The following is a 26,282-nucleotide window of genomic DNA, read 5'->3' as shown; positions in this document are numbered from 1 at the left end:
CTTTATAATGTAAGTCTTCTTCCAGCTGTTGAAGTAACAGAAATGATCAAACCAATAGTAATTATTTCTTGTTTCTTGAGTTTCGCATTGGCACTTGGCCGAACGTGGAGATAATTGCAAATGGAAAACACTTTTCATGTCTGTAACACTTTGTGTATGAGTTGTTTCTCAGCTTCCTATTCAATTACCAGTTACCAACTGACTGTTATCACTACAGTTAAAACAGGCATAGGACAGAGGTAGGTATTAACTATTAGTTAAAAATTGCAGATAGAAGGTTTTAATCAAGTTAAGTTACTACATTTTAGGAAGTGATGCTGATCCTATAGCTATATAGTTGTGTAGTTCCCTTATCTATCTATAGATGATGTTGTAGATGGTAAATTATACTGTATTGTTCAAATACAGTCTGTAGAGAACCAATACTGTTGCAGTAGGCTGCACCTTCTGTCAGCCAACTTGAAGTTGGAATTCGAGTTGACAGTAGAAAATTGCAGAACAATACAAAGACCGATCCAGAGGAAAAATCAAACTAGTAGACAAGCTTCTGTAGTTGTGGGGCATAGCACAGTATAACCAAACTGCTGGTGGTGGTTGGTGGTGGAACAGACAGGGATTACCGATGGGTTGTTGATCTGTAACAATTCACTGGTGACTGACGTGCTGTTTTTCTGATATAATACAAGACAGACAGCACTGCCACACTGTGGTGGTCTTCAGTAAACTGTTGTGTGCCTAATCAGTGAATCCAGAGGATACAGCATCTATCCCTTCCACCCTCAAATTGGGTGCATATGAGTGTAAACAATCCAATTTGTGCCTGCTTCAGCAGGGAGGTTAATGACAGGGCATAGTATCCAGTGACAGCTCTGTTATTGACCTCCATGGAGAATGGCTAGGGCAACAGGATGTTGACATTGATCTGTTACTAAGACTGATGAGGTTGCGAACAAGTGCTTGGGAGTAGTAGAAAGTGTATATATCAGTGTTGTTGGAGATGGCAGTGGCAGACAACTGTCTTGGTTAGTAAAAGAAATATACAATGCTGGAGCAAAATGAGGAAATAACAGATCACGTATCTTGAAGAATGGTAAGCCATTGGGATCTAATAAGAGACTTAACTTACTAAATAAGCAAATAATGTTAGGAGAAGGCTAAGAAAGGGACAGTGGTCATTTCTGTTCATATGAGGTTACCTGAAATACCATGAAATGTAGAAATCTTTGCACATACACCTTCCAAACTTCAGTGTTCTCATCAAAAGTAGGAAAGACATCAGGTTGTGACGCTGCTAAATCCTAAGCGAGCCATAGGAATACCTGGTTCCTTTTTTTTAAAAAAAAAAAAAAAAAAAAAAAAAAAAAAAAAAAAACCCACCTCTCCAATCACCACTGTTGCTACACTTTCTTCACATGTAACATTTATTCGTGATGAACCACCTGCTGCTGATGATGTTTTTCATCCTATTGTGATGTCTGATGATGAAGAAGGTTTAGCAGATCAGTAGCGACAGACACTAAACTTGTTTGAATTTCCTCTGTTGTGCATGTGCAACCTACACTTTACTTTCATTGCTCGGCCAAAGTCACATATGTTTTAAGAGGATAAATATTGTCACATAAGGCAAACTTAAAAACTGTCGGGCAGGAGTGGCTAAGCTGTTCAAATGACTATCCAGAAGAGATGTCTGAATCACTGACAGCCAGCAGTACCTGTGATCTGTTACAAGAAATTTAGATGTTGCCTGTTTTCTAATAGCTCGTCAGTCTACCATGACTTGTTAGTGACAAGAGTTATATCCATGTCTGCAAAGCCAAACTGCTAGGCTGATACTTGACCAGTGCACCAACCCTTGGGCTGACCATTGGTTGGTACCTCATCACTTGATCCATAGGATACAATGAGAGCTACTGGTGGATGTAATTTTTAGAGAATGATGCAGGGTCTGCACTAGTCCATTTAGAAGTATTCTGGCATTCCATACTAAATGCTTCTTGATTTTAAATTTTTTCAATATTGTCAACTTTTTCATAAGCGTACAGCTTATATTTAGATCCAAATTATGCAAACTCCAAATGAAAATTCTGTAATGCAAGATCTTGGGTCTCACAGCTGATTATTATTCTTAGTAACTGTGTACATGCCTAATCTATAAATTATTATTAAATTGTTCTTCAGTTTCATCCATTTAATGGATAAATATTGCAGATACCACTTTGTCTAAGGAAAGATTGAATGTGGAAGAAGAAAATGGCCGTGAAATGAAACAGAGCCATTTAGTAAACTTCATCCTTATCATATATTAGGTACAATGAATAGTCCATAAACATGGTGGAACCACCTTCCCCACACCCCCTCCCAAGCTGGAAAATGATTTGTGGAACTGGATGCTTAGCATAATAAAGGTATTACAAGTGGTACATTTGTAGCGTAGAGCACTTGGCTATCATTGTGAAAATTTGCAGCTCCATCAAGGAATCATCACATATTAATAAAATTTGTTCCGCATAAAAGTTACATTGATAATAATACAGAATTAAAAATATAGAGAAATAAAACAATATTAGATCCTGAAACTAGTATTTAGCAAGACCACTGTATGAAGTGATAGAAGGCCATGGCATTAAACTGAACAGAATTGGACTATATTCACAGGAATATATTTGCATCATGAGAGATTATTGAAGTGCCAAGTTGCTGTGTTTATCCAGTAAGAACATTTGGGTGGATTGTTATTCCTGGGAAGAAACAGTACTTGATATGCAGAGAAGGATATGCTCCTTGTGTGTCAAGTGTTGTTTGTGGATCAGTCGAGATTTACTGCAGCATCCAACAGCAACCTAGACTATGATGCTACGCATCTGTCCTGTGTTGCCATAGGTATAACACACACTACTTTATTGACAGAGGTAATAAACACATGGAGGTAGTACTAACCACTACAGTATTTCACAAGTGCTACTATAATCCAAACGCACTGGAAAAAGAGTTGTTGCCAGTTGACACACACTCATCTGCATTGAGAAGTCCATTGAAACAAGAGACATTTTTTGGTGAAGTATCAAAAATATTTTTTTCAAAGGACAATGTTTGTTCAGTTTTACAACAAACCCTTGTGGACTGTGAGGAAAGACAATGAAACACGTGTTGTCATTTTCCAACATTTGACAAAGTTGTGTGGTCCTTTACTGCTCTGAGAAAGCTGTCCCATGTCATCCTGTTCTGATGTCACATGGTGCATCATACCAACTGCATTTTCACACTATTGTAAGTCACACACTTGTGAAGGTAGGCCATTCACCTCTTCTCAAGCCTTTGTAATTTAATTTAAATTTCACTTTAGAGGAGACATGATGTAGTAATCTTGGATCAGAGTTTTAAATAACCAACAGCTGTTGATTCACAGCTGTCAGCTTTGCTCTGCAGTCCTTTCATGCTAATGTACCACAGCTGTTCAGTTGAGATGCTCGGGCTATGCACATACTTTCATTCTCTGGTTTTAAATATATATGTATTCTACCCTTTTTAAATTTCTTGCAAGTTTAGTATCCTTTATATATTCCCCTGTTCACTTGTGTTAGCCGTACGAAATCTTGCAGATTTCCTGTCAGTGAATTTACATTCCTATAGAACAAACTGAACAACACACAGTCAAATAGCTTGTGCCACACCTACATGTATTTGGATCATTACTAACATCAGTACTTTTAGTAAAAACTGTGAGTAAGCTGATGACATGAAATAGATTATTTGAGTTGTATTGTAAATTTTAACTCATATTTAACAGTGCAAAAAGAATCATTGTAGTGGGCAATGGGGAGACTGTTCATGTGTGAATAACCTGACCAATGTTGGTTATCCAGTATCATACAAAAAGACAATTTGAAGGTGAGTGTAATATTCAGAAGCCTTTTCTGATATCTCCAGTCAGAGGGTACAAACTGGACAGAAAGATACTGAGTAGTTTTTCTGCAAAGACTTCCCCAAGAAGGTCCAAGGCCAAGCAACACCCCAAAATCGGTAGAACTACTTATTTGTATTGTTGCATGATTATCTTGGAAAATGAAGCTTTGTGTAGGCTGTAAAACAAGTATACACTGATACCAGAGTTCAGACAGGTTATGAAATGAAGGAAAATATGGTGAATAAATAAAATATAAACTCAATGTAGAACTTCCTCACCCCTAATATCACCAGAAGGGATGAACAAGCTGAGAGTCAGTAAATAGAATTACCCATGACACAACATTCTTCTCCTCTGTAACCCCCTTCCCCTACCCCCGAGCCTGTCTAGCTTGCAATGGGGCAAGAGTTGAATACAGCTAGAGCCTGTTGCAGTTTCTTGTTTCACTACTAATGGGTGAGAAACTGTTTTTGTTGTCGTGTTCTTTACAGATTGTGCTTTCCATAATAGCTTGATAGTTGAATGGCTGTGACAGAAGTCTGTGAGTTGCATATGTAAGTGTGCACACTTTGGCCGAGGCTAACCTTTCTTACCTTATTCATTGTGGAATTTTCATGTAAATCCGCACAGTAACAACTCAATGAAAGACTATGCTGACAAAGTTGTAAGAACTCTCTTATACAGAACCATGGTGGCACAAACTTTTCAGCAATCTTTGTACTAGTGGCTCGCAGCTCACATTGCTCTAATCATATCTGATCAGGTACCATATTTTAAATATCAAATAATGAATTGTATTTTGTTTTCATTTGGACATCTATTTAATACACTCAAAGAAATTAATGTTTACATATGCTAATGAGCCAAAACATTATGACCATCTGCTTAGTTGCATGTTCGCTGACCTTTGGAGTGTATACAGTAATGAATCTGCTTGTATTGATTTGACAAGTCCTTATTAAATTTCTGTAAATTTGTGGCACTAGAGGTCTATGCACAGATCAGACAACTCACATAAACTATGGGCAGGTGAGTTGTGGGTGTGGAGATGACACCCAGGGGTGTATCAGATTTGGTCCATCAAGTTCAGATCTGGCAAATCTGGTGGCCATGATATCATTTTTATTTGACTATCGTGCTCATCAAGCAGTACTTTGTCATTATATGGACAGTTAGCTTGCAAAAATTCCATGACTGTCAGGGAAGACATCAAGCACGAAGGCATTCAGATGATGTGGAATAGTCCATAGCTGTCATGATGCCTACAATTATTACCATAGGTCCCACAGATAACCCGATGTCCACGGTGTGGTGCATGTTTCGAGCAGACATTAACGTGGATAACGGAAATCTAGACATGAAAGTCGAACTGATGTAAAGAGAAATGTGACTAATCCAAACAGGTGACATATTTCCATTTATCCAGGGTCCAATCTCTGTCCTGCTTTACAGAGACAGCAAGTGACCAAACTACATATTCTTTGATAAGGTGTGGATGTCCAACACCTTCTTGCCAACTCTCTATAGAAGCTCATGACAATAGCATGCGAACAACTGATCAGCTTCACCATTTCCAAGATGAATATTCCCAAATGCCAGCCATTAACAATGTGCCCTTTGTCAATGGAGCTCTCTATTTGCAGCCCGTATCATCGCTAGAATGAATCTCCATATGTCTCTGCTTCATTTACAAGATGTGACCTTCATTTACGAGGTGTGATCAAAACGTAATAATTACTTTTTTTAATTTTGAGAGGTTTTTTATAACTGATTTTCAATTTTACTTACCTTGTTGATAGATATGTTTACATTTTCAGTTGTTTTGAATATTTAGCATACTGTGACAGTCGAAAAGGTTATACCTGTTTTCAAGTACTCAGTGAATTTTTACTTTCAAAAAAGATGGATCAAAGAATTTGCTTTAAATTTTGCCTGAAAAATGGAATAAAGTCCAGCACTGCATTTGAAATGTTGACTGTGGCCTGTGGAGAATCTACTATGAATAAGACAAAAGTTCACAAGCAGTATAAATGTTTCAAAGAGGGTCGAGAAGACATTGAAGATGAAGCTGCCCTGGATGCCCTGATGACAATGTGGAAGAAGTAAAGAAAACTGTTCTGGAAAATCACTGAATCCCCATTGAAGATGTCATTGATGATGCCAGCATCATGTGGCTCATGACAAGCAATTTTTTTGGATGTTTTTGGCATGTCAACTTGTAGCAGCAAAGTTTATTCTGAAATTGTTGTATTTCAACCAAACATGATGTCGTGTAGCCGTCACACGGGAATTGCTGAATGAAGTCGACAATGATCCAGAACTTCTAAACAAGGTTATAATGGGTGACAATACATGGTTATACAGGTGTGACGTCGAAACCAGAGCCCAATCATCCCGATGAAAACTGCCCGAACAGCCAAGACCGATAAAAATTCAGCAAATTCGATCAAGTGAAGATTTTTCTCACTCGTTTCTTTGATAATGATGGGTAGTGCATCTAGAGTTCCTGCCTTAAGTCATTCGGTCAATGAGGAATACTCTACCTGGAAGTTATATGCTGTTTGCATCTAGCAGTCCTAAGAAGAAGACCAGAATTTTGGCAAAACTACTCATGAAAATTGCATCACAATAATGCTCGTAGCCACTGCTCAATATTTGCTTGTGATTTTTTGGCAAAGAAACAGAACCTTTATGTTACCTCAGCCACCATATTTGCTGGACAAGGCCCTGTGCAACTTCTTTCTATTCTGGAGGCAGAAGAGAATGATGAAAGGATGTTCTGTTGCCACCATTTATGAGATAAAACAGAACCATTGAAGGAACTTCCCATTACTTTTCCATCACACCTCGTATATACTTTCCTTACCATGTCACGTGCCTGCAATGCATACCACCAGGCAGCAGACAATCTCCTGGTGAATGGTGTCATGACATTTTTGGTCATCAGAGTAGAATAGCAACTTCTTCATAACTCTCCTCTTTGTGCTGTTTTTTTTTACTCAAGTTAAGTATAAGGAGACTTGATCACCACTACAATCTCCTGCTGATATCTGGTGGGTCAAGAAGAGTAAGCTGCGAGTGAGAGTTGTTTCAACAAGGAAAGGAAATAGTATTTCATCTTTTTCAGTGACATAATGTCAGCCTTACACAGGGTGTCTATGCCCTGGGACAACTGGGAAATCTGAAGGGGGGGGGGGGGGGGGGGGAACAGGAGCTTTTTCATCCAAGAGAAATCGGGGAAAAACTCAGAATTTTTTAAGCTTCTGAGAATTTTTCATTATTTTAGTTTGCAGTTAAAGTTTTGTAATTTTGATTGGTAAGAACAGGTAAATCTAACGGAGGATTTTACTGTAGCTTGCTACTGCAGAATAATACTGCCGCAATAAAACATGAAGGAGAGAATAACACCAAAATAAAACTTTAGTTGCATAGAAAATGCACCATTTACTACTACAAAACACAGAGTCCTCACCCAAGTGTTTGCTAGTAGCAAAATGTTTCAAAGACAATGGAATACTGCCCAACAACGAACTTCTTCAATGCATCTCTCTTGTGGGCCTAGTTTCAAGGAGCATGACATGACAACTGTTAACATTTGTAACTGGTCACCAGAAAATACTGCAAATGGCGTTTTGAGAAGCAGTAATTACCATTTATGGAAGATGAACTATGCCACGTGTTGGAATGTGTGATGAATTTGTTAAAACACGGAACGTTAGACTGTCGTTCAAAACTTAACACTGAGGACTAGCCACTTTGAAAAGTTTTGGGCTGAGAAGATCAGCCATTTATGCCGTTATTTAATATTTTACTGTCACATTTGTGTTTGAAGTGCCTTAAAGGGTAAAACACACTAAAAAAGACTTTAGTTCTTTCCTAGATTATGAATTATATCATGATGATGGCAAAGAGTATAATTGTTCTTCAAATGATTGCCTGACAAAAGTGCATCGCAATCTCAATTTCAGCACTTCAGTAGTTATTGTGCTGTATTTGCAGGATTTCCTGTTTATATTTTCAAAATATGCATTGTAAATGTTGTCGCGCATCAAAAATCTTTCCAAAACACTTTTTTTTTCCCCCGCTGAGTTTTAGTTCCTAAAGTGCCCGAAAGTTCTATGCCAGTGTATAAAACCTTCACCATTCAAAGGTTGATACATTTTAAAGCTCTGAGGGAAAGTATATTGTCACTAAACATGGAAAAATGTATTTTCACCACGGAACAAGTGTATTTTTAACCAGGAAATAGCAGGGAAATTTTTTTCTCATCTGTGTATACACCTTGCTTACAGTATTCAAGGCTTTATCAGAGATCAGTAATTGTAAAAGTATGTTGCAAGCTATTATTACGCTTCATGACATTGTCAGGGAGTGTGTGTGCACCACTGATGCTCTACATCGATGTTTCTGAAACTGTGCTCTGCAGAATGCTGCTGTTCAGTGGAGATCATTCTAAGCTTCCTTGAAACTTACATGCCATTTCTCACATTTTTCATTACATAAAAAAATGAAACTAATGTTTTTACAAAATTAGTAAAAGTAATAACTAAATCTCGTGTCTACATGTTTGGAGGGTTGTGTCAATGAACATGATAAATTTCTGAGAATGTAGTGTAATTGGATAGATAAAATCACTCACCAAGTGGTGGCAGGAAGAAATATATACAAAAGTTAAAGACATGTGCAAGCTTTCATAGCCAGTGGCTCCTTCTTCTGGCTGACAGGTTTAAGGGGAGGACTAAATCTCGTGTCTACATGTTTGGAGGGTTGTGTCAATGAACATGATAAATTTCTGAGAATGTAGTGTAATTGGATAGATAAAATCACTCACCAAGTGGTGGCAGGAAGAAATATATACAAAAGTTAAAGACATGTGCAAGCTTTCATAGCCAGTGGCTCCTTCTTCTGGCTGACAGGTTTAAGGGGAGGGAAGAGGGATGAAGGAAAATGACTGGTGAGGGTTATAAAATGGGAAGAGTTCAGAAAAGTTACCCAGAACCCCAGACCAAGGGAGATTTACCAAAGGGGTTGAGAAGTCTGGTAAGTCTCCCCCGACTTGGGATTCTGGGCGACTTTTCTGAAGTCTCCTCGTTTGTAAACTTTGCCATTCATTTTCCTTCATTGTTTTTCTTTCTCCTTCAACCATTTTGCCAGAAGATTTGCCAGAAGAAGGAGCCACTGGCTCGGAAAGCTTGCACATTTTTTTAACCTTTATATATGTTTTCTCCTTCTGCTACTTGGTGAGTAGATTTTTTATCCATCCAATTTGCATGGTTAGTATGAGTGGAACACTATCAGTGTATATGGCTGTTTATTCATTAGAGATAAGATGGCAACCCTGCACCTGTCAAACTCACCAATGAGGGAAAAAACATGCATGTGCGCGCATGTGCAAACACACACACACACACACACACACACACACACACACACACACACACTTTTATAGGGTTTAGAGGAGATAAAAAGCAACACTTTTTTCGTGACAAAAATGTCACAGGCACATCGTTTGACCCCAAGGGGTCCACGAAGATTTCGACACTATTGATGTTCAGAGAAGGTGTTAAACCTCCATGTAATGAATGTTGTTTTAGGGATGTTGCAGAAAATGTCCATTTACATTAGTGAATAACTGGCATCTGCATCCTAATCATTGTCTTAACACGATTGAAACAATCAGATGTTTCACGGTTAATAGGTGCAGCTTCAGCCAAATGGACAACCAGCTCTTCCGGAGCGTCAATCAGTGTCTACAATTCACCTCCTCCACAAAAAGAAATCCATAGGATTGAGGCTGGGAGAACATGGTGCCCACAGTGTTGGCAAACTCCTCTCAATAATCAGCTGTTGTATTTCCTTCCCTTGTTGGTAAACAAAACACATTTGGAAGTCAGGGAAATTTCCAACTTGTTTGTATTTAGTTCATTTTGGAAGTCAAGGGTATACACAGTTTGTTTTTATTTAGTTCCTTTGCTGCTGATTGTGTGCTGGTGCTGGGGATGTACTCAATACACTGTAACACAGTTCCTCAAGCTGAACAATTCGCACACTGTGAGGTGAACCAATTTCCCATTGGTCTGGTTAAAAGGATCTTGTTTCATGAAGAAATATTTATAATGTGAACTGAGTTGGTCATCTCCTCCCAGGAAATTGCCCTGTATAGAGGAACTTTGCTGCTCACCTGTTGTATCGTGCCTCCCCATAAATGAGATGCTTGTCAGCTAACTCAGCTAGAGTGTAATCAGCCACAAAGAACCTTGTAAGCTAACACAACATAACATAAACAATAATAATGATCCGTGGAGATGGACACTGCTATCAGTAATGAAAACTTAACCTTCCTGACAAAAAGATATAATTGTATTGCAAATCAGATTCCAAATGTCAGTGTGTTGCCTACAGTGCAGCCAAATCAATTGTGAACATCAGCCTAAGGGAAGTCTAGCATCAGACTTCTCAGATGTTCCATTTACTAAGTGTTATATAATGCAGTTTCTTCGTTATTTCTGTATGTTAATGATTATGACCTCCCGAAAGGCTGTGTCAAACTCCTTCTCCAGCGGTGTTGTTAAAGATGTTAAAAAACTCAATACTACCATTCTAACTTCCTTTAATTAACGTAAAATGCCAATTTCAAACAATGGGAAGTCCAGTTTGGAATATCAACAATATTAGGAAAATAATAGATTGCTACTCATCATAAAAATTATACGTTGAGTTACAGAGACGCAGCAAACCCCCCAATGCTTTGCACAAAAGCTAAATATGTAACAGTTGTTTTGTTGTGCCTGTCTGCAACTCAGTGCATCACCTTTGTGGTGAATAGTAATCTGTCCTTTTCCTTATATTATATATATTTGACATGAAACAGGTACATCATCAAACTGACCGCATCAGTAGCTTCTTTCAGTCATAACATCCCGACATGGATCTGAACATAGAATGAATATTAAAAGAACTTTTATTTGTCTCTTTACATGACATAATAATCATTGTCTAATGATATCAATATAATGGAAGGAAACATTCCACGTGGGAAAAATTATATATAAAAACAAAGATGAGGTGACTTACCGAACAAAAGCGCTGGCAGGTCGATAGACACACAAACAAACACAAACATACACACAAAATTCAAGCTTTCGCAACAAACTGTTGCCTCATCAGGAAAGAGGGAAGGAGAGGGGAAGACGAAAGGAAGTGGGTTTTAAGGGAGAGGGTAAGGAGTCATTCCAATCCCGGGAGCGGAAAGACTTACCTTAGGGGGAAAAAAGGACAGGTATACACTCGCACACACGCACATATCCATCCACACATACAGACACAAGCAGACATATTTAAAGACAAAGAGTTTGGGCAGAGATGTCAGTCGAGGCAGAAGTGTAGAGGCTACTGGCAAAAACAGAAAGAGGAAAATAAGACGACAGAAAAGATTTCGAAATGCAACAGTGACAATAACAAACGTAATTGTTGAATCCAACAATTACGTTTGTTATTGTCACTGTTGTTGAATCCAACAATTACGTTTGTTATTGTCACTGTTGCATTTCGAAATCTTTTCTGTCGTCTTATTTTCCTCTTTCTGTTTTTGCCAGTAGCCTCTACACTTCTGCCTCGACTGACATCTCTGCCCAAACTCTTTGTCTTTAAATATGTCTGCTTGTGTCTGTATGTGTGGATGGATATGTGCGTGTGTGCGAGTGTATACCTGTCCTTTTTTCCCCCTAAGGTAAGTCTTTCCGCTCCCGGGATTGGAATGACTCCTTACCCTCTCCCTTAAAACCCACTTCCTTTCGTCTTCCCCTCTCCTTCCCTCTTTCCTGATGAGGCAACAGTTTGTTGCGAAAGCTTGAATTTTGTGTGTATGTTTGTGTTTGTTTGTGTGTCTATCGACCTGCCAGCGCTTTTGTTCGGTAAGTCACCTCATCTTTGTTTTTATATATAATCATTGTCTAAAGTATTCAAGTATTCATATATCTTCTTAGAACTTCAGTGCGTCTTCAAAGTAGGTTGGTGATCCCAGAAATTTCTATATTTGTGGCCAACCATGTATTTCCACTCGCAAAGCTGCTGCGTTCGCCATCCCATCTTGAAGATGCACGTTGCCCCTTGGAATGACATGCCACATGGAAATAAAATAACAGACCTTCACAATATCTGTGCTCTCACCTACTATATCGTATTGTATAGTTTTCATTTGTAAGTATCGTCTGTCGGTAAGAAGATGTAGGGATACACACCAGTTCTCTGGAGTGGTATTTATCACCACCTGTAAACCCCCTCCCGTACACAAATCATCTCACTGTAAGCGCAGGTGCTTTCACTTCTTAAAATGTAAAGTTTGTATCATTTGAAGTCTTTTCTGATTATTAAGAAATTCTTTTAATACATCTCTTTGATTGCTGACCTTTATAAAGGTAATAACAAGCAGCTATTTGGAAAATAAATGTGCTTTCGATTTCATTCTAAGTAATCACCTGTAGAATTATAGCCAGCAATTCTTGTCATTAGGTAACTCAGTATAAAATTCTATTACCATGCCATAAACATTATTTTAGTGATCATGTAAACAACAATAATTGTTATTTTAAAATCTACGTCAAACGTCCTAACTTACTTTTGTAAGTTAGCTACTTTACTAATTTTTCCCCTTGTCAACATGAAATAAAAAATCCTAAAGCAGTGCACAATAAAGGAAGCAACTTGGTATCACCAATTTACCCACACTACTTGGGGGGGGGGGGCCTTCTGCCATTTGTGCCTGAAAAGTCAACTCATTATGAAGAAAGTGTAATGCATGCGCATTTCAGTAAGATGTTCTTAAAATAAGTTATGTATAAGTGTTTGTATAAAACAAAATAAATTTAGCTAGTTAATAAATTAATGGAAATAATTCCCTCTAAATAAAATTAATCATCTTATTATATTAGTCATGTTTCTCAATGTTGATTCTAAATTTCCTTACCTATCATGTCATAATTTAGGTTTTAATGGACATCGTAGATATATTTCAGAGCTGGTTGCCGTCCCATTGGTGAAGTGACCTTTTGGCACTCCATCCTAATCCCATCAATGCTAGTGGCATCAGTATATCTCAAGACCCACCTCAGGATAAACATATTGATCTATATCCTCCTTTTACTTAATGGAAGCCCAAGGCTCTTTATCTGCCATTTTTAATCTTCTTTTTATTTAGTCTCAAGAAAATTTCGTGTTCTTCTTGTTTGCTACATAAAAACATAAATGTACAACTGTGCCTCTTGTTCTTTTCTCAGTAATTATTTCTCCTAATGCTAATATTAAGTCATGATTACAATTTTTTACGAAAATCAAATGTTGCAAATAAATTGACATCAAATACTGCATGACAACAAAGTTCATTCCGATTCCTCTTGAATTATTTACAGAAATTATTAACATAATCTTCCCACTAGTTGAACTGTAATTTTGTACTAAATTTAAATAGTCTCTTGCACACAAATTCTTCACAGACAATAGAACTAAGATAGATACCTGTTGTTAGTCTTAAGATTTATACTTTGGTTTTCTTATTGTTAACTGTTGAATGAGGTGAACTTGGTGGATGACTGTCTTTTCATTAATCTTTTGTTCAGTTAAATTATTAATACATGTCTCCATTGTTGGGAAATGGAACATAAAATTTCCACGTCATTGTAATCTTTATTTTTTCTAAAATATTGAGTCTTACAGTAGTGTCTGAAATTTGTTTCAGATCTGTATTTAATTCATCAGACTGACCATTTACCCTATTCTTGACTAAATTAGACTGTTAAAATATGTCAGAATGTAGCTCACCTCTTAAATTTTTCATCATTGTTTTTAAATGTGTGCTAATAATAAAACTGTAAAACCATAGTGTTTGTCTGTTTGAACACACTAATCTCAAAAACTACTGAACAAGTTTTCATGTGGTTTTTGTAGGTAACTTCAGTGTATCTGGAGGCAAACATAGACTTCATTTCATCAAAATCGAATTACACGGGGATGGTGGAGAAGAGGTATTTTAATTTAAAGTTTTAGGAGTCTGTTCAGCTTAGTAGTGCAGATTTTAACTTCAGTGATGGCATAGTACAACAAAGAACCAATAAATGGCACTGTTATTTTTTTTAATTCAGTGATAGTAGTATTTTCGGAAGTTTACGTCAGTGACAGAATTAAGTGCCACAATCTTATCTTTACATATACAAACTAACATTGAATTTACTTGGTTAGGATTATGGATTTATTGATTTTGCTTTGTGCATTAAAAATTTAACGAAATTTCTTTGCTTCCTTCAATAAGTTTCATTTATATTTTATGTCTTGGGTAGGAAAAACAAATTTATAGATAGTGATCCTGTAAGAGTTCTGTTTTTATTGATTGAGGTAGAGAACATAAAAGAGTAACGATATGCATAGCATGGACATTACTGTCCATTCAATATGCTAATTAGATACCTGCGGGATCATTTTAAATAAGTGTACTTTGATTCTTGTAAAATCGCTTGATGTGGATGATAATACAGTTCCTTTAACAAGGCCACTTTCATTTTCCTTCTTCATCCATCTGAACTAATGTATTATTATTAATGACGTTGATCTCTGTGTAACATTAAACTCTACCTTTCCTTTCCTTTTCAAGTTGGCCAATACTTTGATACTTTATTGGCATCAGCCACTACCTACCAAGAAAAGGAAGGAAGATTAGGCATTAATGTCGCTTCGATAGTGATTCCATTAGAGATGCGACTGCCTACCTTCCAGCACAAACAATACTGCTGTGTGTGAGAGGTTGCAGTGCAACTTCCATGCTGTGATGCAGTTGCACTGCATCTCAGGTGTTTTTTCTGTGAGAAAGAGCAATAATTTATCATTGGCAAAATCAAGAACTTTTCCAGGCTACCTCAACTGGACAGTCCAGTGTATTGAATCATTATTATTTTCCTTTCTTTTCTTTTCTTGTATATAAGCTATATGTAAACTGAATGATCTATAAACCAAAGACACAGCCAGAAGTAAATTAATGAGTTTTTTTGTGGCAAGGATAATGTTTTGATACATCATTAAATATCTGTATGAAATAAAGTAAGAAATACGCTCTTCAGTTTATTAATTCATGTATCTTCACCCTTTTGTTTCTGGAAGTGGTAGCGGACAGATGTGTGTTTGAATCCATCATACCAGCATTATTAAAAATGTGTACTTTAACCATTCATTAAAAGTATTATAACAAGTTATTAGAAAAGGAATATTTATTTGCACATTTATAAGTTCTAATCCTATCTGTTCATCATTTCACTCACTGCTGAGATCCTGCATAAAGAGGTTAAGTGCAAACAAGAATAATTCACATCGTATCTGGAGGAGTGTTTCTGCGTTGACATTGTCACACTCAAGACTAAACACAATGGAATTAATGTGAAGGTAATGACTCAGACTTGATAGTCACCTGTTGAACTTGGTTTACTTATACTAAAAGTATTGTGCTTCGTGTGACAGTTCGACAGTTTCAGTGGTTGCGGTAATTATTTGGTACCACACACTACTGGAAGCAGCAGTACCTAATGCAAATTGTGTTTATTGACCTTGAATGTAATGATAGTAAAGGTCTGTTGATAATGGGATCAGTTAAAGTTCACCCAAGATTGTACACAGATTCATAAATTACCTTCAAATTTTTTTTCAACTATTCTTTCCAATCAATTTTTCCAGTTATTCAAGCAGCTATTAATCCATTGCCATTTCCACATCTCTATTCACCGGCTAGTAGTCACCTGTTTAGTGCATGGGTCAGCCAGCAGGCAGGGTAGTCATGTGTTGTTGTCAGTATTTGCTGTATAAACAAACCTATTGGCTTGCTGTGGTGATAGCTGGGGTCATGAACATGGGTTCAGCTGAGAAGAGACCGAGTTCTAGTGGAAACTGTGTTCAACAAGAATCCCAATGAGAACTGCAGTGACTTTTTGCGGGTATTGGAGAACATGCTACATGTTTAGTATATCTACATTCTGTTATACCAAAAAAAGATAATGTTGAGTGACACTGCCATTCCAAACATTGTGACATGTATAACAGTGTTCAGGAAGATGAGCATCTGCAATTAATTGCAAAGTTAAAAGAATCTTTGAGGAATGAGATAAGCTTGGTTGTCTGAAGTAATTGTTGCTCATGTCGGCACCAATGACTCCTGCCGTCTGGGTTCAGAGGTCATCCTCAGTTCGTACAGGCGGTTGGCGGAATTGGTGAAGGTGGAAAGCCTCGCTCGCGGGGTGAAATCATAGCTAACTATTTGTAGTATCGTTCCCAGAACCGATCGCGGTCCTCTGGTTTGGAGCCGAGTGGAAGGCTTAAACCAGAGGCTCAGACGATTCTGCGGAGATCTGGGGTGCAAATTTCTCGACATCCGCTATCGGGTGGAGAAATGTAGGGTCCCCCTGAATAGGTCAGGCGTGCACTACACGCCGGAAGCAGCTACAAGGGTAGCGGAGTACGTGTGGAGTGCACATGGTGGTTTTTTAGGTTAGAGAATCCCCTCCCTAGGCCCGACAAGACGCCTCCTGAGACGCAGCAAGGTAGGAGTAGGCAAAATGCAACAGGGAATAACAATATTAATGTGCTAATAGTAAACTGCAGGAGCGTCTACAGAAAGGTCCCAGAACTGCTCTCATTAATAAACGCTCACAACGCCCATATAGTACTAGGGACAGAAAGTTGGCTGAAACCAGATGTAAATAGTAATGAAATCCTAAACTCAGATTGGAATGTATACCGCAGAGACAGGCTGGACCGTGAAGGGGGAGGCGTGTTTATAGCGATAAGAAGTGCAATAGTATCGAAGGAAATTGACGGAGATCCGAAATGTGAAATGATTTGGGTGAAGGTCACGGTTAAAGCAGGCTCAGACATGGTAATTGGATGTCTCTATAGGCCCCCTGGCTCAGCAGCTGTTGTGGCTGAGCACCTGAAGGATAATTTGGAAAATATTTCGAGTAGATTTCCCCACCATGTTATAGTTCTGGGTGGAGATTTTAATTTGCCGGATATAGACTGGGAGACTCAGACGTTCATAACGGGTGGCAGGGACAAAGAATCCAGTGAAATTTTTTTAAGTGCTTTATCTGAAAACTACCTTGAGCAGTTAAACAGAGAACCGACTCGTGGCGATAACATATTAGACCTTCTGGTGACAAACAGACCCGAACTATTTGAAAAAGTTAACGCAGAACAGGGAATCAGCGATCATAAAGTGGTTACCTCATCGATGATTTCAGCCGTAAATAGGAATATTAAAAAGGGTAGGAAGATTTTTCTGTTTAGAAAAAGTGACAAAAAGCAGATTTCAGAGTACCTGTTGGCTCAACACAAAAGTTTTGTCTCAAGTACAGATAGTGTTGAGGATCAGCGGACAAAGTTCAAAACCGTCGTACATAATGCGTTAGATGAGTATGTGCCAAGCAAGATCGCAAGAGATGGAAAAGAGCCACCGTGGTACAACAACCGAGTTAGAAAACTGCTGTGGAAGCAAAGGGAACTTCACAGCAAACATAAACATAGCCAAAGCCTTGCAGACAAACAAAAATTACGCGAAGCGAAATGTAGTGTGAGGAGGGCTATGTGAGAGGCGTTCAATGAATTCGAAAGTAAAGTTCTATGTACTGACTTGGCAGAAAATCCTAAGAAATTTTGGTCTTATGTCAAAGCGGTAGGTGGATCAAAACAAAATGTCCAGACACTCTGTGACCAAAATGGTACTGAAACAGAGGATGACAGACTAAAGGCCGAAATACTAAATGTCTTTTTCCAAAGTTGTTTCACAGAGGAAGATTGCACTGTAGTTCCTTCTCTAGATTGTCGCACAGATGACAAAATGGTAGATATCGAAATAGATGACACAGGGATAGAGAAATAATTAAAATTGCTCAAAAGAGGAAAGGCCTCTGGACCTGATGGGATACCAGTTCAATTTTACACAGAGTACGCGAAGGAACTTGCCCCCCTTCTTGCAGCGGTGTACCGTAGGTCTCTAGAAGAGCGTAGCGTTCCAAAGGATTGGAAAAGGGCACAGGTCATCCCCGTTTTCAAGAAGGGACGTCGAGCAGATGTGCAGAACTATAGACCTATATCTCTAACGTCGATCAGTTGTAGAATTTTGGAACACGTATTGTGTTCGAGTATAATGACTTTTCTGGAGACTAGAAATCTACTCTGTAGGAATCAGCATGGGTTTCGAAAAAGACGGTCATGTGAAACCCAGCTCGCGCTATTCGTCCACGAGACTCAGAGGGCCATAGATACGGGTTTCTTGACTTCCGCAAGGCGTTCGATACAGTTCCCCACAGTCGTTTAATGAACAAAGTAAGACCATATGGACTATCAGACCAATTGTGTGATTGGATTGAGGAGTTCCTAGATAACAGGACGCAGCATGTCATTCTCAATGGAGAGAAGTCTTCCGAAGTAAGAGTGATTTCAGGTGTGCCGCAGGAGAGTGTCATAGGACCGTTGCTATTCACAATATACATAAATGACCTTGTGGATGACGTTGGAAGTTCACTGAGGCTTTTTGCGGATGATGCTGTGGTGTATCGAGAGGTTGTAACAATGGAAAATTGTACTGAAATGCAGGAGGATCTGCAGTGAATTGACGCATGGTGCAGGGAATGGCAATTGAATCTCAATGTAGACAAGTGTAATGTGCTGCGAATACACAGAAAGATAGATCCTTTATCATTTAGCTACAAAATAGCAGGTCAGCAACTGGAAGCAGTTAATTCCATAAATTATCTGGGAGTACGCTTTAGGAGTGACTTAAAATGGAATGATCATATAATGTTGATCGTCGGTAAAGCAGATGCCAGACTGAGATTCATTGGAAGAATCCTAAGGAAATGCAATCCGAAAACAAAGGAAGTAGGTTACAGTACGCTTGTTCGCCCACTGCTTGAATACTGCTCAGCAGTGTGGGATCCGTACCAGATAGGGTTGATAGAAGAAATAGAGAAGATCCAACGGAGAGCAGCGCGCTTCGTTACAGGATCATTTAGTAATCGCGAAAGCGTTACGGAGATGATAGATAAACTCCAGTGGAAGACACTGCAGCAGAGACGCTCAGTAGCTCGGTACGGGCTTTTGTCAAAGTTTCGAGAACATACCTTCACCAAAGAGTCAAGCAGTATATTGCTCCCTCCTACGTATATCTCGCGAAGAGACCATGAGGATAAAATCAGAGAGATTAGAGCCCACACAGAGGCATACCGACAATCCTTCTTTCCACGAACAATACGAGAATGGAATAGAAGGGAGAACCGATAGAGGTACTCAAGGTACCCTCCGCCACACACCGTCAGGTGGCTTGCGGAGTATGGATGTAGATGTAGATGTAGATGTAGATGTTACGTCAACTTTTAATGTTATTCAAGTTATATTACAATTGGATTTACCCGACACTTCTGTTTCTAGGAATTTGAAGCTGCAAATGAAGGTGCAGTGAGGGTAAGCTTTAGAACTGCCCATTTAATCGCTAGGGAACTTTAAGCATTCTCCAGTGGGTCATTTGTGGAATAATGTCTCCACATTGCTAGTGAATCCGTATGTCCTCTAAGTATGAGGGTGAGTTGAAAAGTTCCCGGAACGGAATAGAAAAAAAGTACTTACATCACTTAAACTTTTTTTATTTTTCAATGTAATGCCCTTGTAGATTAATGCACATGGTACAACGATGTTCCAGTGCCTTGATCCCATCTCGAAAATGAGTTTCCTCCATGCCTGCAAAATAGTTGTCAAATCCAGCTATCAACTCTTTGTTTGAAGTGAAATTTTCAGTTTTGGGAAGAGATGGAAGTCTGACGGAGCAGTATCAGGTGAAGGGGGGGGGGGGGGGGGGGTGGCAACAATTCACACCTTAGTTTGTGTAATTTTGCTTGAACTCTTACAGGAAATGGCGAAATGCCACGAGTAATGAGAATAATGAGCAAGATTCATTACATTTTTAGTGTGTGGTTAGGTTGAGAATTTTGTCCGACAGGATGCGTGCTAGGGCAGTCTGGGCAATTCTGATGACCACTGTGTCTGGCTGGCCCAGTGGTCAGTGCAACTGCCTAGTAAGCAGACAGCCCGGCACAAATGTTCAACCTTCCCCATTAATTTAAATCAATGCCTCATTTACAGCCAATATCTATAGCTCCTTTGTGTTTTAATTCATAGTGGGTGCTGGATCAGAATGGTGTCTGTTCTTTCAGACAATTCCGAAATGACAGACACCACATATATATTATGAAATGATGTTAGATGCTATTTCCAGTTTATCCTGTCTTCATACTTTGTTCATTGATTGTTCTCACTGCCACAGTTTGTTCTAAGTGCACACTCCCCCGACCCACACAAAAAATCCTTGGATGACATTCCCTTTCCATCCTATTCCCCCTCATCATTCAACAGAGGACTGCTTACACCAAAAGCTTAAGTGCCATTTATCTTATACGTGACCTTTGAAACTTATATACGTGTTCCAAGCAATGGAATCTCCAGGTTGGAATATCAACAACATTAGGAAATGGATAGATTGCTACAAACTGTAAAAATGACCCCTTGAGTTGCAGGCAGGCACAACAAAAAGGCTGTACATATTAATAATGTTCGGCCAAGACCTTCTTCAGCAAAGAAAACACACACACATTCACATAAGCAAGCACACATCATGCACACGTGACTGCTACCACCAGCAACTCCAACTGGAATGCAACTGTCACATCAATAACAATGTGGAGTGGATTGGGGAAGGGAGATGGATAGCAGGGTATTGGGGGGGGGGGGGGGGGGGAGTGCTGTCTGGCAGGTCCTGTGGGGACTATATAGCAACCTGATGAGACTGCCTGGCATAACGTTTGGAGGTGGGGTGCGGGTGGAAAAATGTGGGCAGTGGAAAAGAAGAGGAGCAGGGAAGGGGAAAGGATGGGTGAGTGCATTGACAGAGGGCGGCACACAATGATGGGTGGGGGATGTGAAAAGGTGTGAAACGACAGAGGGGATGGAAACTGTTTGGTGGCCTGTTTGAGGACAGTAGGTTACTGTAGGTAAAGGCTGGGATAATTTTGGGACTGGAGAATGTGTTCTAAGGATAACTCCCACCTGCACAGTTCAGAAAAGCTGGGGGGAGGGGGGGGGGGGGGGGGGGGGGGGGAGCAGATCCATATGGCCAGGTTTGGGAAGCAGCCACTGAAATCAAACATATTATATTCAGCTGAATGTTTGTTATAGCAAATTGAACCTCATTCATAACTGCAAAAGTTGTACGTTTTAATATTCTGTACCTGTCCTTGTTCATCATTAATACTACATTCTTTACTACATTTTGCTTCAACATACTAGCGAGCTATTCCATTTTCAGTCATTATTAAACTGTTTATCATTTTGTTGGTTGCCATTGTTATTGTTCATTTCTTTTGTTTAAAATGAACCATGGTAACACCAGAATAGAATAACAGTAATATGGAAAAGATTGATTGCAGTCTTCACATAGAGAAATCATTGAATCACAGACAGGCATAACATAAAAGAGTGCTGTAAATAATCTTTTATTCAGGCTATACTCTTGTAATTCTGTACATATTTGTTAGGAAATTGATAATGAACATACAAAAATGTGCATTACATACAAAAATATAACAAAAAAACACCAATCCTTTCTTTGGATTTATGAAACTGCATCTATTTCTTTTTTCATTCCAGGCAACTCCTTCAACAAACCCATTTGATGAACCTTCTGCTCCAGGTAACCCATTTGAGGAAGAGACAGAAGACACAAAATCTAGAGACAGTGCACCAGTTAAGCCAAAACTTTCACCTTTCCAGGGCATCATTGGACGCTGTTTTGAACCATATCTGTACATTTATATTGAAAGTATAGACAGGTATGTCATTCGTACTTTAGCATTTATTGTCCAATATACTTCTATACAATGAGATAGAATTCTCACTGCTTCAGTAGATTTGGAAGATTAGGGGATCTCACTCTTACTCCTTTGATCCATTGAAGCATCATTGAAAGTTTGTATGATTTCCTTTACTTATTCCTTTCTCCAGAATCATTTCACCACACAGTTTTTGTGCACAATTATAGGATTGATTGCGGTATGGTAAAATCTTTTAATCTCCCCTGGTTGACCCTCACAAACAATCTGAAACAGTTTTTAATATAGTGGGGTATTATCATGCATAGAAACACAATAATTCTTGTCTGTATGATTCAAGGTCTGGTAGAAAAACTTTGCCAACAGTAAAACAGTTTACAACTGGGCACTCAAATGATCATTTCTGTTCAACAATATGGTATGTGCCAGCCACAACTGGCGAACACTGATTTGGATTTGCATGGTATGGTTCATTGAGATTATTCTATTCTAGGAGACTTTTCCCAGCTAAGAAAAGAAATTTCAAGCTCTGTGGGAGATGCTGGTGTAGCAACAAAATATTTTCCAAACAAAAACCTGTGCTTAGTTGCATTCCCCAATTTTTTGCTTACCATTTGAATGATACTCTCAACATATTAAATATTTTACACCATCTGAGTTCTGTGTGAATGAACGTTGTCACACAATATGAACAGCTTGATAAAAGCACTAGCGTGGTTCAACAATAGGTTAGGGGATCTCACTCCTTTGATCCATTGAACCACCATTGAAAGTTTGTATGATTTCCTGTGCTTATTCCTTTCTGCAGAGTCATTTCACCATACAGTTTTTGTGCACAGTTACAGGATTGATTGTTGAAGCATCACTGTGGTGTTTTGTTAATATTGTGGAGAAGGGACATCCATGGTCACATGCAAATTAAGTCCATCTTCACAAAGTTGGTGCAGAAAATTTGGGTTAATATTCTGTGTACATTTGGTGTTTGGATGGCTTCCTGTTTGACTTGTATTTTATTACCTGTTACAATATGCTATGAATGAAACTACATGTTTACTCTAGTTTTAATTATTTGTGAAGACAACTTAAGCTAACAAGTACACAATCATGAAATTATACTTTAGGGCACTGAGATGCCATTTGCTAGCTCATACTAGAACTGATCAACTTCTGTCCTCCCATGGGTCTCCATGCCATAAACTCAGGTAACTTATGTTGCTAAGTCATTGAAGTATTTATACATTTGTTGAACAATTCCTGAAACTGCAAGATTTGAGCAATACTCCACACCAGGAACCTTTGACTGATCAATATTTACACCTCCTTACACACTTCATAAGTCACTCCATAGTAATGGAAGCTACTTCATACCATTACGTACCTATCTTCTATTTATTGTGGACAATATACATTTTTTTGACTCTATATTATTCTTTGTCTCTCATGTCCTCACATTTGTAAAGTCCAAATAATTATATTAAAACATTAACATATGCAAATAACTTCAATCATTATCATAATTCAGATGGGAGTTCATCTGCATTCATACTTTACAAATCACTGTGAAATGAAAGGTACACCCAGTTGTACCGTGTATCAGGATTTATTCCCATTCCATTTATGTGTGGAACATGGGAAGGATAACTGCATAATTGTCTCTGTGAACACAATAATTAGTTTAAAAATGTATGCCGGCTGGAGTGGCCGAGCGGTTCTAGGCATTCCAGCCTGGAACCACGCGACCGCTACGGTCGCAGGTTCGAATCCTGCCTCGGGCATGGATGTGTGTGATGTCCTTAGGTTAGTTAGGTTTAAGTAGTTCTAAGTTCTAGGCGACTGATGACCTGAGAAGTTAAGTCCCATAGTACTCAGAGCTATTTGAACCATTTTGATCTAATAATGAATTCACAGTTCCTATGGCAGTGATACATACTAGGTAGTAATATATTCCTAGATTCCTCACATAATTTTCATTCTTGAAGTCTAGTATGCATCCTTAATAGTATTTTCTAAGGAGCCTCCTTCATAGACTGATTCAGTTTTCCCCAGTGCCTACCAATGAACTGAAGTCTGTCGCCTGCTTATCCTACTGTCAAGTCTATATGATCATCTCATTTCGTAACCCCAGAGTATGAGCTGACTGATTCCATTTGTGGCTCAGTGTTATTGTAGTCATAGGATACACAGCCTTTTTAATTTGGGAAGCACACAATTTTACATTTATTTGCTCTATTATATGAGGGGACTTCAAAAAGTAAGTTATCCACTCTTATAACAGGCCAAGTAACTTTTATTTAATTCTATAGTACACATCAAAGTGACACAGGTACATGACAGTAGTTTTAAGCATAATCACCACCTCTCTGTAAACAATGGTTGGAGCTTTCTACCAGTCATTCAATATGTTGGCAAGAAAAATCTGCTTCTTGGACACAAAGCCATTTCCTCATTGTTGGAAAATTTCTTTCCCCACAAATGTTCTTTCAGCTTGCTGAAAAATTGGAATTTGCATGATTACAAGATTTGGATTTCCTGACACCATTGCACACACTTTTGCAGTCTTGATCAATGGTTAGGCATGACATTGTTTGGTCCATATACCACCAGAATTTCATAATGAATCTATGTACAACTTAGATTTTATGCCTCCAAGAATCACATTGTCCCATGAACTTCATTTTGGAGTACATTTCCAGGAGCCACACCATATCAATTGCACTTGTGATGCACGTGTTATCCATTTGACAACAAAACTGTATTCTGTAGGAAACCCAAAGCATGTACTTTCTTCTGACAGTGGCACTCTTGGTGCAGAATGATCTTAGCTTGGGACGACATGTCTAATTTACTTCGTGATGTCCCTGTGTAGATAACAGCATCAGTTGCAAAAAGTCTCAGCACACTTCTCTGCGGTAAACCTCAAATTACTTCCACATCAGTCAGTTACTGTCCATCCAAGATGCTAATTAGATACCTGCAGGATCATTTTAAATAAGTGTTCTTTGATTCTTGTAAAACCACTTGATACGGATGATAATACAGTTCCTTTAACAAGGCCACTTTCATTTTCCTTCTTCATCCACCTGAACTAATATTTTATTATTAATGATTTTGATCTCAGTGTGACATTAACTCTACCTTTCCTTTCCTTTTCAAATTGGCCAATACTTTAATACTTTATTGGCATCAGCCACTGCCTACCAAAAACAGGAAGAAAGATTAGGCATTACTGTCCCTTCGATAATGATTCCATTAGAAGTGCCACTGCCTACCTTCCAGCCAAACAATACTGCTCTGCATGAGAGATTGCAGTACAACTGCATCTCAGGTGTTGTTTCTGTGAGAAAGAGCAATGATTTATCATTGGCAAAATCAAGAACTTTTCCTGAGAGTATCATTTTCAGCATAGTTATTGAAAATATTAAATTTTTGTTAGCTTGTATCCTATGCTTCCTACTGACCATCATTGATGTTGCACAGAAAAGTAATTGATAACAAACATTACTACATTCATTCTCTAGAAGTAAAGTAGGGCCACTACATTCCTTGAATTGCTGCAGATTTGTTGCAGAGGACATTGTAAAGTGATTGCATCAGTTCTGGAGCAAATGAGAAACTTTATAGTTTCATTTAGTCACACAATTTAAGAGTCTTTTGTTCCATGATGCCACATTGTGTGCCATCTTCTTCCTCACCTGCAGGGTGCCCCAAACCTTCAGTGACAAAATTTTACAGATAGTAGGGGATCTTAAGCTGAGTGCTTTGAGATTAGACATGTCACTGCTGCAGAATGCTTATTTACACCAGAGTGTGCAAAGGACATCGAAAAACTGCAAAGAAGGGCAGCTCATTTTGTGTTATCGTGCAATAGGGGTAAGAGTGTCACTGATATGATACGCGAGTTGGAGTGGCATTCACTGAAACAAAGGTGGTTTTCTTTGCAGCGAGATCTATTTACGAAATTTAAATTATCAACTTTCTCTTCCAAATGCGAAAATATTTTGTTGACACCCACCTATGTAGGGAGAAATGATCATCATAATAAAATAAGAGAAATCAGAGCTTGAACAGAAAGATTTAGGTGTTCCTTTTTCCCACTCGCCATTCAAGAGTGAAATGGTAGAGAAGTAGTATGAAAATGGTTCGATGAACCTTCTGCCAGACACTTAAGTGTGCACTGCAGAGTAATCATGTAGATGTAGTGGAGTGGCACTCAACCCACTCTGCAATCATCACTGCAGACGATAGCATCATCTTATTACAGCCAGCAATGTGAGAGTAGTATTAGAACTATGCAGCAAATTTTATAGTCATTTAGTTGGATAGTTAAAAAATCTCCTCACCAAGCAGCGGCAGAACACACACATATAAGCCTGTTGTGACTCGCAAGCTTTTGGAGCCAGTGGCGCATTCTGCAGGCAGAAGGGTTGAGGGGGAAGGAAGTAGGGTGAAAGAAAAAGACTGGAGAGGTC

At 38.7% G+C, this 26,282-nt stretch overlaps 1 protein-coding gene across 2 annotated transcripts in view; it reads left to right on the top strand.

Moving 5' to 3' along the window:
• LOC126419116 (vacuolar protein sorting-associated protein 53 homolog) overlaps positions 1-26,282 on the top strand; it is a 169,111-nt gene that overhangs the window by 74,559 nt on the left and 68,270 nt on the right. For both annotated transcript variants that reach the window (XM_050086213.1, XM_050086214.1), the window contains exon 8: positions 21,632-21,813. In XM_050086213.1, coding sequence (XP_049942170.1) covers positions 21,632-21,813 — 182 coding nt within the window. The remainder of the gene's footprint in view (positions 1-21,631; positions 21,814-26,282) is intronic.

This window comes from Schistocerca serialis, chromosome 9 (genome assembly GCF_023864345.2).
Source record: "Schistocerca serialis cubense isolate TAMUIC-IGC-003099 chromosome 9, iqSchSeri2.2, whole genome shotgun sequence".
Lineage (NCBI taxonomy): Eukaryota > Metazoa > Arthropoda > Insecta > Orthoptera > Acrididae > Schistocerca > Schistocerca serialis.
Note: the sequence above shows the minus strand (reverse complement) of the source record. Positions and strands in the feature narration are given on the sequence as shown.